The 23,183-nt window shown below is 27.9% G+C and overlaps 1 protein-coding gene across 3 annotated transcripts in view; it reads right to left on the minus strand.

Moving 5' to 3' along the window:
• The window catches only part of LOC100198735 (uncharacterized), a 66,865-nt gene that overhangs the window by 23,903 nt on the left and 19,779 nt on the right, over positions 1-23,183 (minus strand). For all 3 annotated transcript variants that reach the window (XM_065811474.1, XM_065811472.1, XM_065811473.1), the window contains 4 exons: positions 16,996-17,066; positions 12,023-12,117; positions 8,480-8,591; positions 8,244-8,355 (listed from right to left, as the gene is read on the minus strand). In XM_065811474.1, coding sequence (XP_065667546.1) covers positions 8,244-8,355; positions 8,480-8,591; positions 12,023-12,117; positions 16,996-17,056 — 380 coding nt within the window. In that variant the 5' untranslated portion in view covers positions 17,057-17,066. The remainder of the gene's footprint in view (positions 1-8,243; positions 8,356-8,479; positions 8,592-12,022; positions 12,118-16,995; positions 17,067-23,183) is intronic.

Here is a 23,183-nt window from a genome sequence, read left to right on the forward strand (position 1 = left end):
TAACAACAGGCTGTGTAAACAGAAAAAATGTAGGATAAACTTGATCTAAGTTAAATATAGCTATTGCTATACACCCTGATAACTTTTTAAAATAATTTAGTAAAATTAAGTTTATACAACCTTACTTAGCAATAAATTTGTTAAACCTGTTAGATGAGTTTTATTAGCACAAAACTAATTTTGCTAGGTAAAATATGTAACAAATAAAAGTTTCTTTCAATTTAAAATTTACATAAATAATTTTTTCAATTTAAAATTTACCGTAAAATTACTTAAGTTCAGTCACCATGCAAATTGGGTCATTTAAAAATAAATAACAAAAATGCATATGTGAAACATTTTTACAAAAAAAATTTTCTCCAATAATATTTCTTTTCATTTTGTGCATAAGAACCATGAAGAATGAAAATGTTTATTTGAAATCTGCTGAACTCATTCGCAAAACGAGAGTTTTAAAATTATGAATATTATTGAAATCTTAAATAAGCAAAGTATTGAATAAAATGATCGAATTTAGCACTAGTATTATTAAAAATCAACAAGTTAACTGTATTTGAAAAAAAAGTTTGATTTTAAAATATTAAATACTCTTTTTTTTTTGAAAATCATAAAAAATTTAAAATACAATAACTTTGATTACTAATGGATAATGTGTAACGCATCACTAAACAAATAAAACAAGAATTAGCAGGAATATCATGAAATGTTGATTGTCAAAAATGTGACTTTAATAAAAAGTTTTTGTAAAGCATTTACTAAAAAAATATTTAATTGAACCATGCTGAAATAATTTGTTTGCAAATAATAACTTTAAAAAGGTGCATTATTATTAAAACTTCAAATAAGCAAATGTGAAACTAAAGATAGAATTTAACATCAGTAGGGGAGAGTAGGATATTAACAAATATTTCTAGAAAAATTTTTTTTTTAAAAATAATTATTTCTTTTTTATATAATGTATGTACTGTACCAAACAAAACTTAATAAATAAATCATCATTTTGGGCACAGATTCTGTCTCCTAAGTTTGACAGCAGGTTATGATAAAGTATACATATTTTTGATTTTAGAGGAAACCTTGCTATTGCAGTTAAGTGGTACAAGTATGGGATGAAGTGGTTGAGTAGTACAAGTATGGGATGAAGTGGTTGAGTGGTACAAGTATGGGATGAAGTGGTTGAGTGGTACAAGTATGGGATGAAGTGGTTGAGTGGTACAAGTATGGGATGAAGTGGGACTAGTGAGTAATTAACATGTTAACAAAATAAATGAAAAAGTATTAAAATCAAAGTATTAAAACCACATCTAGAGGTTTCCACAATATAATTACACAAAAGTGTTATGGGAAAAATGGGAGATCAATTATTTACATTTTCAAGGGGTACTTTGCCTCCTTGTGTGTGGTTTTTACCACACACAAGGAGGCAAAGCGATGTCTGCTAAACAGAGGGGGGAAAATCTCATTATTTACATTAAATAACATTGATTAGACATCTTCTAATTGGAATTTTGAGGATATCTCACTTCTCCCGTGTCTAACTTCTACTGCCCTTTTCTATATTTTATAAATAATAAATAAATACATTTCTTTGCTAAAAATAAATTGAGGTTTTTGCTTTTTAATAAATTTTTTGTATCAAAATGGTTAAATAAAAAAAACTTTTTTTAAATTTAGTTAACAACTTTGTTTCATATATTTATATTAATTTTATTTTATTATAAAATAACATTAGATCAATTATGAAAAATTGATCAATAGATCAATTTTCATAATTGTTTCATAAATGTTTAAAAAGCTTATTCAATAAACTCTCAGCAAATTCTTGAAAAAGTGAGAATATATAAAATATAGATAATCTAGCAAGTGGGTAAAAGTATTGTAGGCAATTTTACAGTATACAAGTAAATAAAATTATGAAATAAAAGCAATGTATAGGCAGACCATTGCGAGAATCTAGAAATGTGGACATTTTTGAAAGAAAGAAAAAAATAATGCAAGTTTTAGTAAATAATATGTTAACAGATAAAGTACAAATATAAATATAAAAAAATATCAAATTTCCTCTTTGGCATTTGAAAAACTTTTTGCTTTGATTCTTTTGATGATATGGGTTTGTATAAAATACAACTATAATTAAAGATTGTACTGCATAAAAATTACTCCAAATTACTTTTTATTCCTCTAATATTGACAAATATATAACACAACGAAACACTTTATCCTTAGGAAGCTAAAACATTGCTTAACACAATATAGTCTATTAGCAAACAGTATGATGAGACATTCACAATTAATCACAATTAAATTGAACATAGTCCTTATATTTTTTATAATAAAATTGTATTGCTTCAACTGTTTCAGTTTTTAATGTACCCAGAAATGTAAACCAGATCTTTTTTAACATTTATATCAAGCTTTTCTTACAGTTCAGGTAAATTATGCAAAACATTTAATAAATTGTCACCTATTTGAAACTTGCACTTATCATAATCACAAACTGATTTTATGGAACTTTGTCAATATTTATACCCACAAGCTAGATTATCTATGTTTTATATATTCTCACTTTTTCAAGAATTTGCTGAGAGTTTATAAAATAAGCTTTCCAAACATTTTTAAAAAGGGTTTGTCACGAATTTTTCATTGAAATTATTGAAATATTGAAATCCAAAGATAAAAAAAGTACTTGACATCATATCTGAACACGTGTTCTAAAGAGTTGCTCCTGAATCAAACAGAAGTATTTATATATCACTTATCAAATTTTTTTTTTTTTTGACAGTGTTTCATAAATAACGACTCATCAGAAAATCTCTCTCTCTATTTATATACTCTAAACTATTTGATCACATATATTCTGTGTGGCTTAGTAGCCAAACTGAAACTTATAAAGCAGGAAGTTCTGTTCAGTGTTTACATATACAACATAGTGTCCTTAAAGTTGCTCATTTATTGCCATATACAGAAGTAGCAATGCAAAAACTTTCATTGGCCAGATAAACTGTTTCATTTTCATATATATACTCAAATCATGGAAACTTTAAAAAAACAATTTCTAAAAAATAGTTTATTACTTTTGAGCCAAAACAAAAATTTCCTTATTTTAATAGTTATCAATTTAAATCAACTTTCTCCAAGTGTATTTTTTATTAAGGTTAAGTGTTTTTTTTTTCCTACTTATATATGCCTCAAATTTAAGGCTTACATAAGTAGTGAAAAAAATAATTATATATATATATGTATATATATATATAATATATATGTATATATATAAAATATATATATATATATATATATATATATATATATATATATATATACACACACACACACACACACACACACACACACACACACACACTTATATTTTTAACTTATTTATGCAAGCAACCACTATTTAAGATTAGAGTGTTAAAGAGCAAGTAAACAGTTGAGAGAAAATTTAAAAAACTGTAAATTGTAATAGTGAAAAAAGCATATAGATAGGAGATATAGATGGGAGTTCCAAAGCATTCACAGGCAAACAAAAAAACTAGACAATTAAAATTTGTTAGAGCATGGACAGATAGAGTAAAAGTATGATTAGCCATGCAAAGTCTTGGTTAATGGAGCAGAAAAAAAAAGTCTCTAGAAAAAGTCTCTAGAACCTAACTTATGAAATAAAATGCAAAACAAGGTAAACATAGAAGTATTGGAGCCTAATGTCAGAGAGCGTCTTTTTCCATTGAGTTTTTACAATAATGTTTACTATCAAGTCATCCTTGTGAAAGAGAAATTACAATGATTAGAAATAGCAGCTGCACTAGAAATTGAAAACCATGGTAACCAAAAAAAACAAAAGACCATGAGGTAGAATAAGACTAGACTTAAAACTGACATGAAAGAAAAGCCTGCTTGAATCCAGGAGATTATGTAAAAGACATTATTATCAGTGAAAAAATAAAGACATCAGTCAATAGACCATCACAAAGAGAATCCTGGAAGAAATCTTTAAGCTTTAAGTTACTAGTAACTAGTGTGATGATAGGGTGAGTCCAAAGAAGAAGTGCTATATATAGAGAGATAACTGCATGGTCTAGGATCAGAGTCAAGGCGCAAACTAAGAAGGGAAGCTAAGTGATTAGGGTTGTTTAGAAAATGAGTCACAAAGTTAACTACCTGAGTAAGAGATTGAAAAATACAAAAGCTATGAGCTTCACAGCCAGCAGGGTCAGTAGTACTAGAGCCAAGCTATTCAGTGAGATGAACATTAAAGTCATTAATAACAACAATATTGGTTGATGAATAAAAACCTAACTTCACAACATATAGGTGAATTAGTTTCATTAAGAGAAAGTAAGTCTGGTGCACAGAGAGCAAGTAAATCTGGTGCACAGAGAACAAGTAAGTCTGGTGCACAGAGAGCAAGTAAGTTTAGTGAATTTTGTAAAAGATAAGATTCAACAGATGAAAACTTATTTTGAAACAAATATTCAAAAAGATAGAATAAAATAATTAGGTGATGGTTATGATTTTTAGGTATTTTAGCCATGTTTTATTTTATTATGGAACTTGACTCAATCATAGATAGTTCATGGTACCATAAGCAATTAGCTATGTAGTTACCTTATGCTAAATAACTTAAAATCATAACAAGACTCTTTATTGGGCCTTAACAATGCACACCAAAAGCACCAAAAGGAAAACCATCTATGTACAACACGGTACTGTTAGAACTCCTGTATTTTGTAGCTGTTGATGGAATTAACCTCTCTGAGAGCTATCTAAGAGTTTTGGAAACTTTACTACCAACTCGTCTCAGAACCATTAAACTGATTTTTAGAGCTGTGCCCTCATTAGATGATAACAATTACAGTTGCATAGTTACTAACAAGGAAACACAAGCAAAAATCCATCCTAGGCAGGAAATAATGCAACACGGATTTACATCTACATCAGCCTAATAGATAGAAAATAGAGGTGCAAGGTTGAACATAGAACACAAACATACATAAAATATGTTTGTGTTGTGTAAACCTCTGGTGTGGTAACATATAGTGAGTGAACACTGTGTCAGAGGTTTATTCAGAACACAATTGGAATTCGCTTCCTTGATTTTGTTTTCCTTATTCGTATAATTTCTAATCTTTTAAGTCGTCTGTTAATCGTTATTTTGCTTTAAAAACTTAATATTTTCTTTTTTAATAACTTCCAACTCTAATAGTGGTTGCTTGTAGTCTTGTTGAATGTAAACATGTTTAAAAAAAATAAAAAACTTGCGGGTGAGCAGAACAAAAACATACATATAAAGTAACTTACAGGTAAGCTAACACAGCAACTAAGATATTTTTAAATATATAACAGATTTATACAACATATTTACTTTAACATATAACATGTTTACTTTAATTATAATACTTGAAGAAAAAAAAAACAAACTGAAAAATGCAGCAAATTTAAAAAAGCATAAAGCAGTAAAGAGTAAAGAAAAAGCCAGACATTATTAACTCATAAAATTTTTCAATAAAGATTTGTGATTCAGAACAATCCGTAAATATATAAATATAGTCAACTGCATCTAATCAAGGACTTGTAAAATATAGTTAAAATAAATTTAAAAAAAAAATGTTAAATGTAAAATGCAAAATGTTAAAAAAATGTAAGATAAAAAAAAAAATGTTTTAAATAATCATTTCTAAGTTTTAATGCAATAGATTTTAACAAGTTTAATTGATATCATCAAGTATAAAAACAAATGACAAAACACAGTCATAATGTAATTAGTAATAACCAATATAATAAAATAGCCAATATATAAATAGTAATAACCAAGATAATGCTAATTTATGGATTTTAAATACAAAATACACCCCACATTTTATACCTGATTTGGAAAATTTTGAAAATGACCGATTGCAATTAATTAAAACAATAAAGTTTTGCCATATAAGTAATATATGAAGTAAGTATAATTCATATAAGTAATATATGAAGTAAGTATAATTCATATAAGTAATATACGAAGTAAGTATAATTCATATAAGTAATATACGAAGTAAGTATAATTCATATAAGTAATATATGAAGTAAGTATAATTCATATAAGTAATATACGAAGTAAGTATAATTCATATAAATAAAATACGAAGTAAGTATAATTCATATAAGCAACGAATTTCAAAAAGAATTAAAGTTAAATGTTGAAAAAATTAAACCAAACCATAATACTTGATTTTCGCTGATAAAACAAATAACATTTACCAACTCACAACAGACAACTACAAAAAAAATCAAATGTGACAATATCACTAAGTCTTATGAGAAAGCCTGTAAAAATTTGGAAAATGCAATTCATTTAGAAGCCATAGGCACCACTAAAAAATTAACGTTGAAAGCAGAGTTATTTCAACTGCCCTGCCCTGCCCAAGCTTTTGTAACACTTAACGATTATAAACCAAAATTAATATTATTCTTAGAAATAAATTAAATTTACCACAGTGGAAAAATACCACTCATGCTATAAATTGGTTCTTCATATTTGAAAATAAAAAAAAACATAATGATTTTTAGTTATTGAGAACTGCAGATATTATAGATAAAACAATTCAATTTGAAAGAATCTTCACAGTTATTCTAGAAGACATAATTTGTATAATAAAGCATTGCAAAAAAAACATTATTAATTTTAATAAGGAAACTTGGAAAATGAAAAGCATGCATGAATATTAATAACAGTCTAAAACAAACTCTTCTGATTAAAATGTATTCAATTCCTCTAAAGATATTTACCAAGATGCTCTTAAAAAAAAGTGGATCTCAAAATTTTGAACTTAGAAAAAAAGAATGCAAAAAAGGTAAACAGAATTAGAAACATAATTTTGTTCAACCCAACACCCCCCCTCCTCCCACACACACACATATACCAAAAATGATTCCACTAACATAAGAAAAGTGTTTTTAAAATTGATATATAAACACTTTCGGCCCTCTAATTAATTACCTTAAATTTTTATTCACATTATAATTAAAGTTAGCTACAGTTGCACAAAAAAATGTGGAAAGAACTACAAAAGGTTACAATAATGCTTTGTTAAACAAAAAATAAATTTTAAATGAAAAATTAGGGAAATATGTAATTGTAAACAAAAAAAACAGTTGCCCGATAAGCGGAAAATGTTAATCAAAAAAAAGATATATAAATATGTTGTTTCTTCTGAATGTACTTGTATATATATATATATACATATATATATATATATATATATATATATATATATATATATATATATATATATATATATATATATATATATATATATATATATATACAACCCATAGATGTTGTCCGAAAGTTTTTTCCATATTTAGTTGACAAAAAGTAAAAATTAAAATGCAAGACCGGAATTATTTTTTTTTATAAATTGATAGACTGCCTGCCCCAACCAAACCCTCAGTCGATTTAGCTACACTCCCTTGCGGGTCAGGCTATTTGTCAGTTGATGTAGCAGCACTCCCTTGCGAGTCAGGCTATTTGTCAGTCGATGCAGCACTCCCTTGCAAATCAGGCTATAAGATAGTCGATGTAGCAACACTCCGCGCATGATTTACAGTAAAAAAAAATAAAAATAAAAACATTTAATTAAAAAAATTAAAAATAAAAACATTTTATTAAAAAAAATAAAAATTAAAACATTGTTAATATTGTTAAAAACATTCAGAATGTTTTTAAAACATTCTGGTCAATTAAATTTGCGTTTTTGTGGTTTTTTTAAAAAACGATTTATTTGTAATTAAATTAATGGTTTTTACTTTTGTCTAACACGCAAATGTTGGACGAAAGTCAAAAGTAATTAAAAGTGATGTATGTGTTGGTGTAAGAATCACTTTTTTCCTTCCGCTCTTCCCAAAGACAACAAACTATATATATATATATATATATATATATATATATATATATATATATATATATATATATATATATATATATATATATATATATAATTATCAACAGTGTATATAATTGAAACAAACTTAGCTCAAAATAAGAGTATATATCCTCTAAACTTTATTGATTTCAAGTAAATAACCATCTTTATACCTGGGTATGTGTTTTATATTTGTAAGAATAAATACCAACAGTCAGGACCTAAAAATTTCCAGGACCTAAAACAACTTTTTTTCTAATAACTCCTAAAAATTTTATTTTTTATAGCAATCCTAATAAATATTGTAAAACAAAAATTCTATGTTAGTAGCAAATGTACCTTGGCATGGTTGAGCCATCAACATTAGCTGCAAGAAAATTGCTTTCATACTCCGGTAGTTTAACTATATTTTTTAGCCAAGTAATAACATCTGACACTTTCCACTGGTTAACTTAAAACAAAACAAAACCACATTATACAAAAAAAACAAAAAAAACAAAAAACAAACATGGATTATGAAAAATTATTGAAAAAAATAAATTAAAAGCACACTTTATAATTTATTTCAACATTACCTTCATTATTTTTCCATTTTTCCCACAAACTTTTAACGGATATCTTTGGATTACTTTTATGAAGAACATTTTCACGAGAAGTGTTACTATATTGCAACTCTGATTTTAGGTACTAAAAATTTTTTATAAAATTTTTTTTACTAAATTATTATTATTATTATTATTATTAATATTATTATTATTAATATTATTATATATATATATTTTTAAAATCTTTTTCGATTTTTTAAAATACAAAATAAAATATTTTTGAAGTTTTATGTAGATATTTTTACTTTTATAAAGTTTTACTTTTATTTAAAAAATGCATTGCGCCAAAATCTCCATAATTTTGATTTATAGCATTAATTTGCCATTTTATAAGGTTTTTTTGTTTATAAGCGTTAAAAATTTGCAGAATAGTGGGCCTTAGAGGGCAAAGTGGTTAGCTTGCTGCATTTTCAAAGTACAATGCAAGGGTTCAAATCCTGCCGCTTGCACATATTCTTTTTAAAAATCTTTTCCAATTTTCTAAAATTTAAAATAAAACATTTTTAATATTCTATTGATGTTATATGCATAAAACATATAAAGATATTATATACTATAACAAACAAAAGGGAGAGAGTTTTTAAAAAAGCTTAAAATTTCAATAAACATTAAAACAGGGGTAAAATTGTGTGTGCCTTTGTCATGAAAGATATACTTGGTTCTTAATGTGTTTAGGTAATTAGTTTTTATAAACAAACTTTTAACAAAAGAATATTGATGTAGACACATGAAAGTTTATTTAAAATATACCTTTAGTACAAAAATTAATTAATTTAAGTCATTTTTATGCTTCTGAAAGTTACTGTTTTTCTCGTTGTGGCATGATAAAAAAAGTATCATTGTAAAAAGTTATTTTAACCAAGAATTTATATGCATAATTAGAATTAATTTAGCGTAAAAATGGAGCTAACATATCCAAATTGTTGTTGTTCAGATTTTATACTTTATAAAGTATATATTTCAAGAAAATAATGAAAGAACTTTTGCAATTTTCATGTAATGTAAGTAACAAAAATATAATAAAGTTTTGTTTTTTCTAAAATTTAGTTAAAAAACTTAAGTTTTAATTAATATATGCGAAAGAATAATAAATATACTTGAACCCCCTCTTCCTCATAAACTGTTACACATCAAAAGTATTTTAAAAGATTTAAATGTAAATAATATATATATATATATATATATATATATATATATATATATATATATATATATATATATATATATATATATATATATATATATGTATATATATATATATACACGCATAAATGTAAGAAGTGTAAATAAAAACTTCAACAAACCAAAGATTTTCTAATTGAAATGACTCAAACAAGTATTAATAAAGTTGTAATAACTTGAATTTTGGAGCACCGAGGATTAATTCTAATGATTTTACATGTATTTTTATATATATAAAATATATATATATATTATATATATATATATATATATATATATATATATATATATATATATATATTCTCTTATTTATATAATATTAATATTATTTACATAATATATATATATATATATATATATATATATATTCGTTTTTAATTTTTCCAATAAATTGTCAGTTTTATGTTTGTCTTTTTTTTTAATTTATTTTAAAGTCTGGATAAAGTTTAAAATTTTTGAAAAGTTTTTTTGTAATTAATTGATAGACTGCCTGCCCAAACCAAACCCTCAGTCGATGTTGCAGTACTTTCTTATAGCAGCAGGCTATAAGATAGTTGATGTAGCAGCTCTCACTTGTTCTCCACTTGTTCTCACAGCTCTCCAATCTTTCTTGGAAACCATACATCAAATCAGTTGCAAAATTAGCATCTGCTAAAGTTGCATCTCTTTATAGAGCTCGTCACTTTCTTACTTCAGATTCTATTCTCTATCTCTATAAATCTCAAATCCGGCCTTGTATGGAATACTGTTGCCATATCTAGGGCGGATCTTCTAATGATGCCCTTTCTCTTTTAGACAAGGTGCAAAAACGCATTGTAAACATAGTTGGACCTGCTCTTGCAGCCAACCTCCAACCATTATCACATCGTCGTAATCTTGCTTCTCTTTCTCTTTTCTACAAATACTATAATGGGCACTGCGTCTCTTGTGCCATCTACTAAAATTCATTCTCGTGTGACTTGTCGTTCAATTAAGTGTCATCCTTTTTTTGTGACTGTTCCTAAGTGCTCTAAAAACGCTTATTTGTCTAGTTTTTTTTCCTCGAACATCAGTTCTTTGGAATTCGCTTCCTTCATCTTGCTTTCCTGATTCATATAATTTGCAATCTTTTAAGTCGTCCGTCAATCGTTATCTTTTTCTACAATCTTCATCTTTTTTCTTTCAGTAACTTCCAACTTTAATTAGTGGCTGCTTGCAGCCTTGTTGGAAGTGAAGATGTTTAAAGAAAAAAAAAAAACTTGTAGATAGTCGATGTAGCAACACTCTGCGCATGTTTCACAGTAAAAAAATAAAAATAAAGACATTCAGGATGTTTTTATTTAAAAAAATAAAAATAAAAGCATTAAACAATTTCTGTCCCGTAACAATCTAAAATACAAATATAAATCGTACCGTCCACTAAACAATAAGCAAAATTAACTTTTCACTAATCGCCAGAAGATTGTGGTAACACGTAAAACTCAAAGTTGCAACATTAAATTATATTATAAACATTAGGATTTAGCTAATTCCTGTACTGCAGGTAACAGTAACATATATACTATATAGCACTAGTTTATCTATTGAGCACTCTTTTAAGTATACAATATACATGATAATATGAAGATATTTTCTTTATTCATTTATATTCACTTACGTGTATATAAATACATATATATATATGAATATATATATATAAATATATATATTATATATATATATATATATATATATATATATATATATATATATATATATATATATATAAATATATATATATATATATACATACATTAGGGTGGGTTAAAAAACTAGCTTTTAGAAAAATATCTGCAACATGCACCTTAATGTGTTCTACTTGATAAAATAACACTGGATTTAAAAGCTTTTTGAATGAAAAATATTTTTAGGGGTGCCTCAAGACCCTTGAACATTTAATGGATCACTAATATTATTAAAAAAAACTTTTTCAAAACTATGCCTTGTTGGGTTTCAAATGAAGCAAAATTATATAAAAATTTTAATAATAATAATTTTATAAAAAAAATCAAAAACAAAATCATAATAAAAAAAATGGGTAAAAATTCACTTTTTACATTTTCAATTAAAAGACTTTAATTGCTATGCACTGAAATCTAAAACAATTTTTCATAAAATGATTATTATATTTGAAAATTTGTTATAATTTAACTTCATTTGATATATATCTTTATCTTTATCTATATCTATATCTATATCTATATCTATATATCTATATCTATATATATATCTATATCTATATATATATATATATATATATATATATATATATATATATATATATATATATTAAAGTTACGGTAAAAGTCATACATCTTTGCTTTCAAAAATATCAATGATACCATCTTTATTATCATCTAGATGAGCATGAACATCTTTGATAGCAGCATAATTTCTATCACTTAAACCTAAACATAACATTCAATGAAAATTCATTTAAAAAAGTCTCATAACATATATCCACTAAAAGCGTGTTCACAAAATAAATGAGAGAAGTAGAAAAATTACTTAAAAAAGGGACTCATTAACTTTTATTTCAAACTAAGTAATAATTTTGATACATTAATATAAGATAAAATATTTTAAAGAAATTAATTTATTCTTTTAGGCATCTAATAGAATTTCAAACTTTTGCTTTGGTGACACCTATAAGCTTGCGCACAGAACAGCAAGCAAAGCACCTAACAAAACTAAAATAGGTATTTAAGATGTTTAAAAACACGCCTTGTGACTACTGGGTACAACAAATTGCTTTTAAAAAAATCACATTCTTTTACTGTAGGGGCAGTATTTTTTATTACATAATTACAAAAAAAAAACGGATGATCTTTTTTTTTTCTTTATGAATTCTCAGAATTAATAGGTACTATCCTTTGATTTGACTCCAATAGTCAAATGCCTTGCTTGGGGTACACTTACCCATCAATTCACTTATTTGTCTGCACTCATTTAGATGTAATTTCTGATCAAATTGAACATACCCTTTCTCTTTACCCCTCTGCCATTATTATTGTTATTGGTAATTTTAATGCTTATTACATTATATGGCTTGGCTCTAGCACCACTAACTCTGCTGACACTAAAGCCTAAAACTTTTATATTTCTTAATTTTTACTCAGATAGTCAATTTTGACCATCTGAGTCCAAGACTCATTTTCCAAACAACCCTAATCACTTATCTTTGCTCCTTAGTTTGTGTCTTGTCTCAGACCCTAGCTTGTGTTCAGTTTCTCCTTGGTCTCCTTTAGGTAGAACTTGCAAATAACTTTTTTTCTAATTCGACTCTTGAATCTTATGGCTATACTCTTCTATCCATTCCTTTTTTACCAAACTATTCTATGGCTTGTGGTCCAAACAACATTCATCTCAGTCTTACAAAAGTGTTCTTCAGAACTCTCTTTGATTCTCTCAAAACAATTTAACAAGTGTTTCACTGAATTTTGTTTTCCTGGCTGCTGTAAAATAGCATCTCTGGTTCCAATTTTTAAAATTACTGGAGAAAATTTTGACACCTCTAACTTCCGCTCGATCAATATTCTATCTATTATTAGCCTTAGTCTTTGGGTTTTTGATCAAAAAATTTTTAAAATTTTACTTATCTTAAATAACTTACTGTGTTGTGCATTAGATGAGGGCAACAAGGCAAGGGCTATTGCTCTCAACATATTAAAACTTTCAATAAAGTTTAGCATGCTGGTCTTCTCCATAAGCTTGCTTCATATGGTGTAGATAGGTTTTTTTTTGCTTCATATGATCTGAGGTTTTTGAGATTATCAAATCATTTCTTTCTAACCGCTTTATTAAAGACACTCTTTAAGGCAAACACTCTTCTTTATTTCCAGTAACTTCCGGGGTACCTCTGGGTTACCTATTCTGGGGTAAGTTATATCCTTGACCCTGTTTTGTGTCTTATCTAAATTAATGATCTTTATGAAAACCTTACATCTAAAGTGGCTCTATTTGCTGACAACTGAACTTTATACTCCTACTTTGACAAAAAGTTTTACTTTGATTGATTAGAATAGGCTGCCAATCTTGAATCTGATCTCACTTCTGTAACAGATTGGGGCTTGCAGTAGCTTATAAATTTTAACTCTTAAAAAACTCAGTTATTTACTGCAAACAACTATTATTTATGTCTTCTTGGATTATTGTTTATTACTGACCTCTCATGGAATATATATATATATATATATATAATCAATGCAAAGTTGGCATCTGCTAAGGTTGCTTCTCTTTATTGTGCTCACTATTATCTTACTTCTGATTCCGTTTGCTACCTCTACAAATCTCTTAGCCATCTTGGTATGGAATACTATTGTTATATTTGGGCTGGTTCTTCTAATGATGCTCTTTCTCTTTTAGATAAGGTCCAAAAAGGAATTGTAAACATAGTTGGACCTGCTTTATCTGCCAAACTTTAGCGTCACTCCCATCCTCATAATGTTGCATTTTTTTCTCTTTTCTAAAAATACTATTATGGTCACTGCTCAAAGGAGCTATCATCTCTAGTTCTATCAAATAAAAACTATTTTTGCTTGACTAACCATTCATCTAAGTCATATCTACAGTCTTTTACTGTATCTGTGCCTGTATGCTCTAAAAACTTTTATTTGTCTAGTTGTTTCCCCCACACTTCAACCTTTTAGAACTCTCTCCCATCTTTATGTTTTCCTTACTCATACATCCTACAACTTTTCAAGTCTTTTGTCAACTGTTTCCTTGCTCTATAACTCTATTCTTTTTTTTCTAGTAACTCCCAATTTAATAGCCGTTGTTTGCAACCTTGTTGGGAGTGAACTAGAATAATATAGATATATATATATATATATATATATATATATATATATATATATATATATATATATATATATATATATATATATATATATATATATATATACAGTGCTGGCATAAAGTCTTGCAACAAGGCACAATTTTACACAAATCAATGTTTCCACGCCAGTAGGCTCAGTGTTACTATCTTATATTTTTATCTTTAGGTATAAATATATTTATAAAGACAATTTTGTAGCTTAAACAGTTAATTCAGTAAAAATCATGGCTAAGATTCGGCAGCTTAGTAAAGAAGAAAAAGCATGCATTCAACGTCTTGCTAAAAGTGGTATGTCTCATGCAGACATTGCAACAATTTACATGGTTGAACGCACTACAATTTGGCGTGTTGTAAAGCAGGTTATCCCCCTGTTTCCTAAAAAGAGGTCTGGACGTCCTAGAGTCACTTCACAGCGTACTGACCTCAGGATGGTAACAATGGTCAAGATGAATCCTTCAATAACCTCTGGTGACCTACAGAACAGCATACCAACACTTTCTAATGTCTCATTACGCTAAAATTTTGTATAGATCATTATTTTTATGATTGGAACAAGAAATGGGGTTGGGAGCTAAACAATTTAAAGTTTGAAAATAAGGGCCAGCCTAATATAGATATATATATATATATATATATTTATATATATATATATATATATATATATATATATATATATATATATATATATATATATATATATATATATATATATATATATATATATATATATATATATACACAGTGCTGGCAAAAAGTCTTGCAACAAAGCACAATTTTACACAAATCAATGTTTCCACGCGTTGAAACTTCATGGGAGATGAGGGACAACTGTAAGTTGATCCTTATCGCCCATGAAGTTTCGAAATTTTTGCCCTGAGAGTCATTTTTGAGGTGAAAAGTTTAAAAACTGTTTTCAAAACTGTTTGTGCTGCTCCTGTAAAGTGACTTTTAGATTGTCTTCTTTTTAGACAGTAAAATGGCATCAAGTTCATCTGGGAGTTCATCACAGAAGTTAAGAAAAGATTTTCATGTCTGTCTTGTTGGCTACATTTCAAATCCAATCGCCGGAGCCAAATTGCCTTCAAACCGGAAGTTTTACACATTTTCTTCTACAATATAAGAGTTGTAAAGCTTACAACAAAGGAAAGTGCAATACTGGTGATTCAAGAAGTTTCCATTTTTTGGCAAAAAGCACGAATTCCTACTAAAAGAACTGACCACTGTCTTGAGAAGTTACTGAAACTGTATGATGAATGGAAAGGCTTACAAAAGAATTTGACGAGAGGTGCAGGCAAAGACAAAGAAAAAAGAGATATCTTTGTAGACAATATGGATGATCTGTTTGACATAGCTCATTCAGAAGCTTTGGAACAGATGAAAAATGAAGAGGATAAGAATTTCTTAATCCTTCAGTGCCAAAAAGGACAACTAGGGTCTATGCTTGGTGTGGATCACAAACTAAAACACAAGGAAGAAAGGGCATTGAAGCGCACTGCAATGGAAACTGCTGAGAGGAAAAAGACTTATGAAGAAATGGAACAACATTTCGGTACTCATGAGCTTTCTACATCAAAAACTGATTATTCAGCATCAAGCAGTGAAGACATTGATAGTGGTGACGACAGTGAAAGTTCACCTGTCATCATTCACCAAATATCAACAGCAGGAGCAGCAGCAAAAGTTCCAACAACACGAGGTACATTGCCATTTTCACTCCCCGTCTTGCAGAAGTTTTTGATAAGTGCAAAATTACTGACAGAAATGGGGTTTATATACTAATGGCTGCTGCAGAAGCTTTCGGATGTGATACTGAAAACCTGGTGATAAATTGCACTTCTTTTCAACGCCTTAGGAAAAAATTTAGAGAAGCAAGACACTCAGAAATTCAGCAAAACTTTAACCTAAATGATTGCCAAAAATTAGTGCTACACTGGGATGGAAAGCTGCTCCCAGCACTCACTGGTGTTGAAACGGTAGATAGACTGGCAATAATAGTAACTTTTCAATAATATGTATGTTTCTTGCTTGAGTGTACGTTCAAGCCTGGTTTCTATCATCAGAAGCAATTACAGCACCATATCATGATTTCCTATTCATGTGCCAACTGATTAAGTATCGAGACATAGATCCACAAGTCAGTAAGGCTGCTGCAAAGAAATTTTCCAACCACCTCTGGTACTTAGTTCCCAAAACTGTTGTAATTATTTTATTATCTATGTAGTTTATCTTTCACATAATTTTCTATATCATTTAAAAATAAAACAAAAGAGAGAAAAAGAAAAAAAAAAAAGAGTGAAAAATAAAAAGTGAAGTTAAATAATTAATTGAAAAGTAACAAAACAAAAAAAAAGATTTCCTGATATGAAATAATTAACAAAAGTATTTAAAAGCTTTGAAGTTTAATAAACTTTGGTTGTATGGTGTTTATGTTAAAAAATATTAGACTTGCCTGTGTGTAAAAAACTTTGAAAATATAGGATATATATTGCACAAAAAATGGCCATCGTCATTTAGTTAAACCTATAGAGAAAAAAATATATCAATTAACATCAAAATAAATGGAAAAAAAACTATATATATGTTTTTTTGGTCTGAATATTCAGTCAGAGGGAATAAATCAACTTGTATTAATTTTTGGTCAGATGGAATTAAATCAACAATAATTTAGTAAAAGTTTGCTAATTTTTTTTTTAACTAAATTGAGAAAATATTCTGAAAGTTATTGTGGTACAATAACTTATAATAATACAATAAGACTTAAAAGTTCAAAAATAATAGATTGCAGGACTCAAGAATGTTATATTTTTCTACAAAGAAACTATAGATAAGTCCCCAAACTTTTTTTTTATTTGAATTCTGGCACATCAAAACTGCAAAAAATGAAGTTGAGCATCTAAAGTCCAGGTAAAAAAACTACTAGATTCCTAAACAATAGCTGAAATATTCAATGTTGAGAATTATTATTATTATTACTAAAATAATCTAATAGTTTTATTTAAAAAATTTATAAAAACCTATAAATCTGTATAAGACATTTTATTTGTGGGTAGGGGAGACCGGGGCTAGTTGGCTCGGTTTTTACTCTATGAGCTCTGTAGCCCTAACAGTACATTTTTTTATTATATTAAAAATATTAAAGTGTAGTCTTAAAGAGTATGGATTAGGGTAACTTATAAAATGTGCATTCATTTACAAAAAAAATTCTTGGGGCCTTTCCAGGCCCTCAAAAAAAAAAAATTGTGCCAACTTACCCCACCACAGGGTAAGTTGGCGCAAACTTTAAAAATGATTAATGCACTATTAAGTGCAAAATTAATAGAAATTGTTTTACTATTAATTTTTACAACAATTTTATCCCAAAATTTAATATTACTTTTAGCTGGTACCAAACATTAGTCCGTATAAAAGCCAAACAGTAGCTCACTTTTTATCCGTGAAAAAAAAAACTAAAAAAAATTTTTTTTTAATTTTTTTGTAAGAATAAGTTTTTTCAATATTGTTAAAAATTTAAAAAAAAAATAATTTTATAAAGATATATATTTTTTTCCATAGTAAATGCTATGAGCCAACTTAACCCGTGAAAAATTTGTCAACTAACCCCGAAAGCTTTTTTTTTAATAAACAGTCTATAGATCCTGAAAAACAGCAGCTTTAAAAAAAAAGTCTGACTGGATATAGTAAACCAATTGTGACTGGAATCTTTACAATAATTTTTTTTCATACGACTAACTATTTTCTTTGTAAAGTAAAAAGGAAGCGATGTTCTAAAAGTTACATTTTTGTCCAAAAAACGCATAAATCTCAATATCTCCCATGCCTATGCGCAAATTCTGACAATACTACAGTGAATGATGAAATGGTCAATAAGTAAGTTTCTGTGTAATTTTTGTAACTTTCTGATGAAAGGCTCTGAAGATAAACGCAGTTCGTCAACTTACCCCTGCGGCCAACTAGCCCCGGTCTCCCCTATACAGTTAAATAAATATAAAGATAACAAAATCTGAAAATAGATCATTAGTTTCGGCTATGCAACATATTATTAAATTTTATTATTAAGAATTTCACTCTGTTTTAAACAGAGTGAAATTCTGATCTTTTTAATTACCCATCACACCTTTTTCTTTAAAAAAAAGAAGCTGAAAACTCTAATGTAGTGTTTATTTTAGTAGTGTTGACTCTAATCATAGTCATAAGAAATAGTCTGGCTTCCGGTATTCCTTTCATCAACTCTTTATTAGCGTTTTTTAGTGTCCAGTCTGCTGCAGAGTGCACAAAATTTATATATGTCGACTGTTGGTCTATGAACTACTTGTTTAAATTGCATCTTCTTCATCCAATTCTTTAAATGTCTGGTGCTGATTGTTATATTAATGGATGCAGTACTTCTAGGAGGCATAAGGGAGTTTCAATATTTAAAGTTCCTGCATCTAATGATGGTTTTAATACTTCTTGGAGGAAAAATCTAATAGCCATTATTCTTAAAGATCGTATTGAAGATATAAATTTGAAGGCTCAAATAGAAAGTAAGAGTCTGTTTATTTGTGAAAAGCATTATCCTTCAGAAATGATACTTCATAACAATAACAGAAAGTCACTAAAACCTGGATCATTATCGACTATGTGTCTACCAAAAAAAGTTTTATGCCATCAATTCCTATACAAAGGGAATCTGCATCTTCTATGGTTTCTAAAAGAGATGCTTCAATGATTTCAAATGGTATAATTACTTTTAAACCTATATATAAATCATACGAAGAGTTCCTAAATTGTATAAACAAATTGAAGATTTGTGACTGGACAATGAGTGTGAGTCCTGTTGAGGCAGAATTTAAATTTTATGACACAATCCACTTATATCCTCGATATGAAATATATGTTGATAATAGTCTTGCTTTTACCATTTATGTATATTCTTGGCTCATTCCAAATGATCATTCAATATATACAAAATACAGAAGATCCATACAACAGATTTCAGCTTTAAATCTTATTTCTGTTGTTACTTCTTTTAGCCTTTGTTCTGGAATAACTGATGTATTTGCATTAAAATCAAATTTATGCATTAAACATAGTAATTTAAAAAAGTTTGATTTATTTTCATCTAGGAATGAGTTTCCCTTAAATAAGACAGAGTATTTTTGATCTCAGTCAGTTCAATCCCTGCTAAATTAAATGCACCAATTAAATCTACATCTCCAGATCGTCTGAAGCTTACATTACAGAGTGTTTGTCTGAAAATAACTAAAAAGGAATTAGCTTTGATGAAGCAGGAGATTGAAAATTTATCACTAGCTATAAGTAAAGGTATTGAAAGTGATTTAGTTCAAATAATGGCAGGAGCTGATAAAAATAAGACTTCTCCATTTATGAGCCTGTTTTGGGAAGAGCAGCAAAAATATTAAAAATGCTTAAAACAAGGGATTCACTATCACCCAGCAATAATACGTTACTGTTTGGGATTAGCTGCAAAATCACCAGCAGCTTATAAAGCAGTACTATTAGCTTGCTTATTAAGCAGTATTATTAAATGAGAAAAATAATTCTGGTTTCTTAGTTTTACCAAGTCATAGGCGATTATGTGACTATAAAAATTATGTGAAGCCAAAGTTAGGATTTAATGAAAATATAATCAAAGAATTAAAAGATCAAATCGTACATTTTTCAGTTCAAGAAAAGTTTATTGTCCTAGTTCTTGATGAAATAAAAATTCAAGAAAATCTTGTTTGGGACAAACATTCTGGAGAATTAATTGGTTATGTTGATTTGGGTGATCCTAGTTAGAAAACGACCGGGGTTAATATTTGACCGGGGCCAGGGTTGATAAAATACTTTTTATTTCCAAATTTATTTTGATTTTATATATATATATACACATGCATTTCTAAACATCATTATGATCAACATGATCATCATCATCATAATCATCAGCAGCAGGCTTTAGCCTTCTTCTTTTATGCTGTTTCTCTATACATGGTCAATGCTTAAATGAGCTATCATCTCTATTACAATAAACCAAAACTCATTCTTACTTGGCTTCTTATTCAACAAATTGCATGCTTTTACTGTGTCTGTCCCTATTTATTAAATACTGGCATAAATATATGCCAGAATTTAATTAATAGTAAATGTAAGTATAAAATTCTAATATATAAAGAATTATAAATTTATTTCTAGCCCTGGCTATAAACCCCTGCTAAATCTTACACTTTTGCCTGGGCCGGATTTACAAAAAGTCTCATTTTAAGCCGGGGCCAGGGCTGGGGCCTGGAAATTTACTAATCCTAGTGTTAATTTTGCAACATTACAACAGTTAGACAAACTTGCTTCTCGTGTATTAGTTTTTTTAATAAGTATTGTAAATCCTTTCAAAAACAGTTTTGCAAATTTTGCTACTTTAATTGTTACACCAGAGCAATTATTTTCTCTATTTTGGAAAGCTGTAGGCATTTTAGAAATTTCTGTTGGTTTAAAAGTAGTTTCAGTTACTTGTGATGGAGCATCATCAATAGAAAATTTTTAAAAATGCATTTTAATCTGACTGAGAACAAAGATAATAATGGTCATGTTAATGTGACTTACTACACTGATAATTTATTTGCTGATAATGACGATAAAATATTTATATATTTTATTTCTGATGTCCTTCATTTAATTAAAACAGCAAGGAACAACCTTTATTTTTCTGGAGCTGGTAATAGCAATTATTTTATGTGGAGTCAGGGTCAACATATTTTAAGGTCTCATATAACTGATTTGTTTTATGAAGATTTAAAATGTAAATTGCATGGATGTCCAAAGCTAATCGTTGAGCACATCAAAATAACTCCATTTTTAGCTATGAATGTTCGTTTAGCTGCACAAGTTTAAAGTAATTCATGCAAAACTACATTAGAAATCTATGCACCATCAGATACTTCTGGAACTACACAGTTTTGCAAATATTTTAATGATTTTTTTGATTGCTTAAATGTTTGTAATACAAATGATTATATATTAAAACGCAACTTGTTTTTGAAACCATTTATTGATACAAATGATGTTCGATTTACATGGCTAAAAGAAAATTTTTAAAAATATCTTTTTGATCGATTATTTCTATTGAATCAAAACCCAGAAATTTTTCAAAAAGTGAGAGAAGTTATGTGTTTATTACTTGGCAAACCCATGAAGGTTTAAAAACACAGTTAATTCTGTTGTTGAACTTGTCAAAATTTTAATTAATAACAATATAAGTTATGTATTAACTGAAAGGTTTTGTCAGGATCCTTTAGAAAATTACTTTGGACAACAATGGTCAAATGGTAGAAAAAAGATAATCTTTCCATGTTTGATTTTGGATTCAATGATAGTACTATTCGAAATCAACATATATTTCACCCAATTGCAGGGTCAATAAAATGTCAATAGAGAAGAATATGACACGAATTCCACGCAGAAAATGGACTTATTCTGAAAAATCTGCTGATGAAAAAAGTTGACTTTTCAAGTGATTTAATAAAAAAAACTCCTATGTCTCCTTGTACTGCTGAAAGCAAATAAATGAATTTGCATAAAAACAGCTATTTTCATAGCCACAAATCTTTTTAAAAACATTAAATGGCATAAAATATTTATTAATTAATAGAGAAACTCATTGTTAAAATAATAAAAGTTTATTTTGCCGACTTGTTTTTTTGTTTGTTTTACTTTTGTTACAATGTAAGCAAGCACCTATGATGCTTTTTGTAGAACGTCTAATAAGGATACTTATTGACTATTAGGATTTTTTATAGAACTTTTGATAACAGTGAAATTGTATTTGGAACCTAGCACGTAAGAAGGGGTGATACTGGGTGAATTTCTTAAAGCTGGGTGAATTTCTTAAATTTTTCATAGGTACCATTGGATATATAAAAAATGTATTTTCCTAAAACCTGTCGTTATGACCCCATAATTTAAAAAAATATTTAATTATTAGGTATTAGATTATTAGCTCCTTAAATTTGGTTTAGGGACCTCTAAAATTTGAAAAAGCCCCATAAATTTGCAGTCCCCCTTCCTCCTGATTGGATGCATGGGAGAGCTTTTATATGTAAAGTGATTAGATTGCTTGCATTAGAAGCAATAGATCTGTGGTTCAATGCCTGATTTTAGCATATTTCAATCATATTTTATATCTGTAAAGTAAGAAATCTTAATAAAAATCTTTATTTGACACCTATTCACTTAGGTTAGTGGCAGCATACACTTAGGTGTATGGTGCCATAATTTAAGTTAATACAAGAGAGGACTAAAATTTTTTTATATATAGGACTAATATTTTTAAATATAAACTCTAAATAGTTTTTTGAATGTTTGTTTTTAGATTTTGATATTTTTAGTCCCGATTTCATTTAAAGTTTTCATTTTCATAAGTTTGAGGTCACCCTACTACATAAATTTGTAGTAGGGTGACCTGAGCAAAGTATTGCCCTTGGATTCTTCCTAGTGGTAGTATCACAATAAAAATACACAGTTCTGATCTTAATGAAACAACTATCTCTGTCTCTCTGTCTGTCTGTCTCTCTCTCTCTCTCTCTCTCTCTCTCTCTCTCTCTCTATCTATCTATATATATATATATATATATATATATATATATATATATATATATATATATA

This window comes from Hydra vulgaris, chromosome 12 (genome assembly GCF_038396675.1).
Source record: "Hydra vulgaris chromosome 12, alternate assembly HydraT2T_AEP".
Taxonomy (NCBI): domain Eukaryota; kingdom Metazoa; phylum Cnidaria; class Hydrozoa; order Anthoathecata; family Hydridae; genus Hydra; species Hydra vulgaris.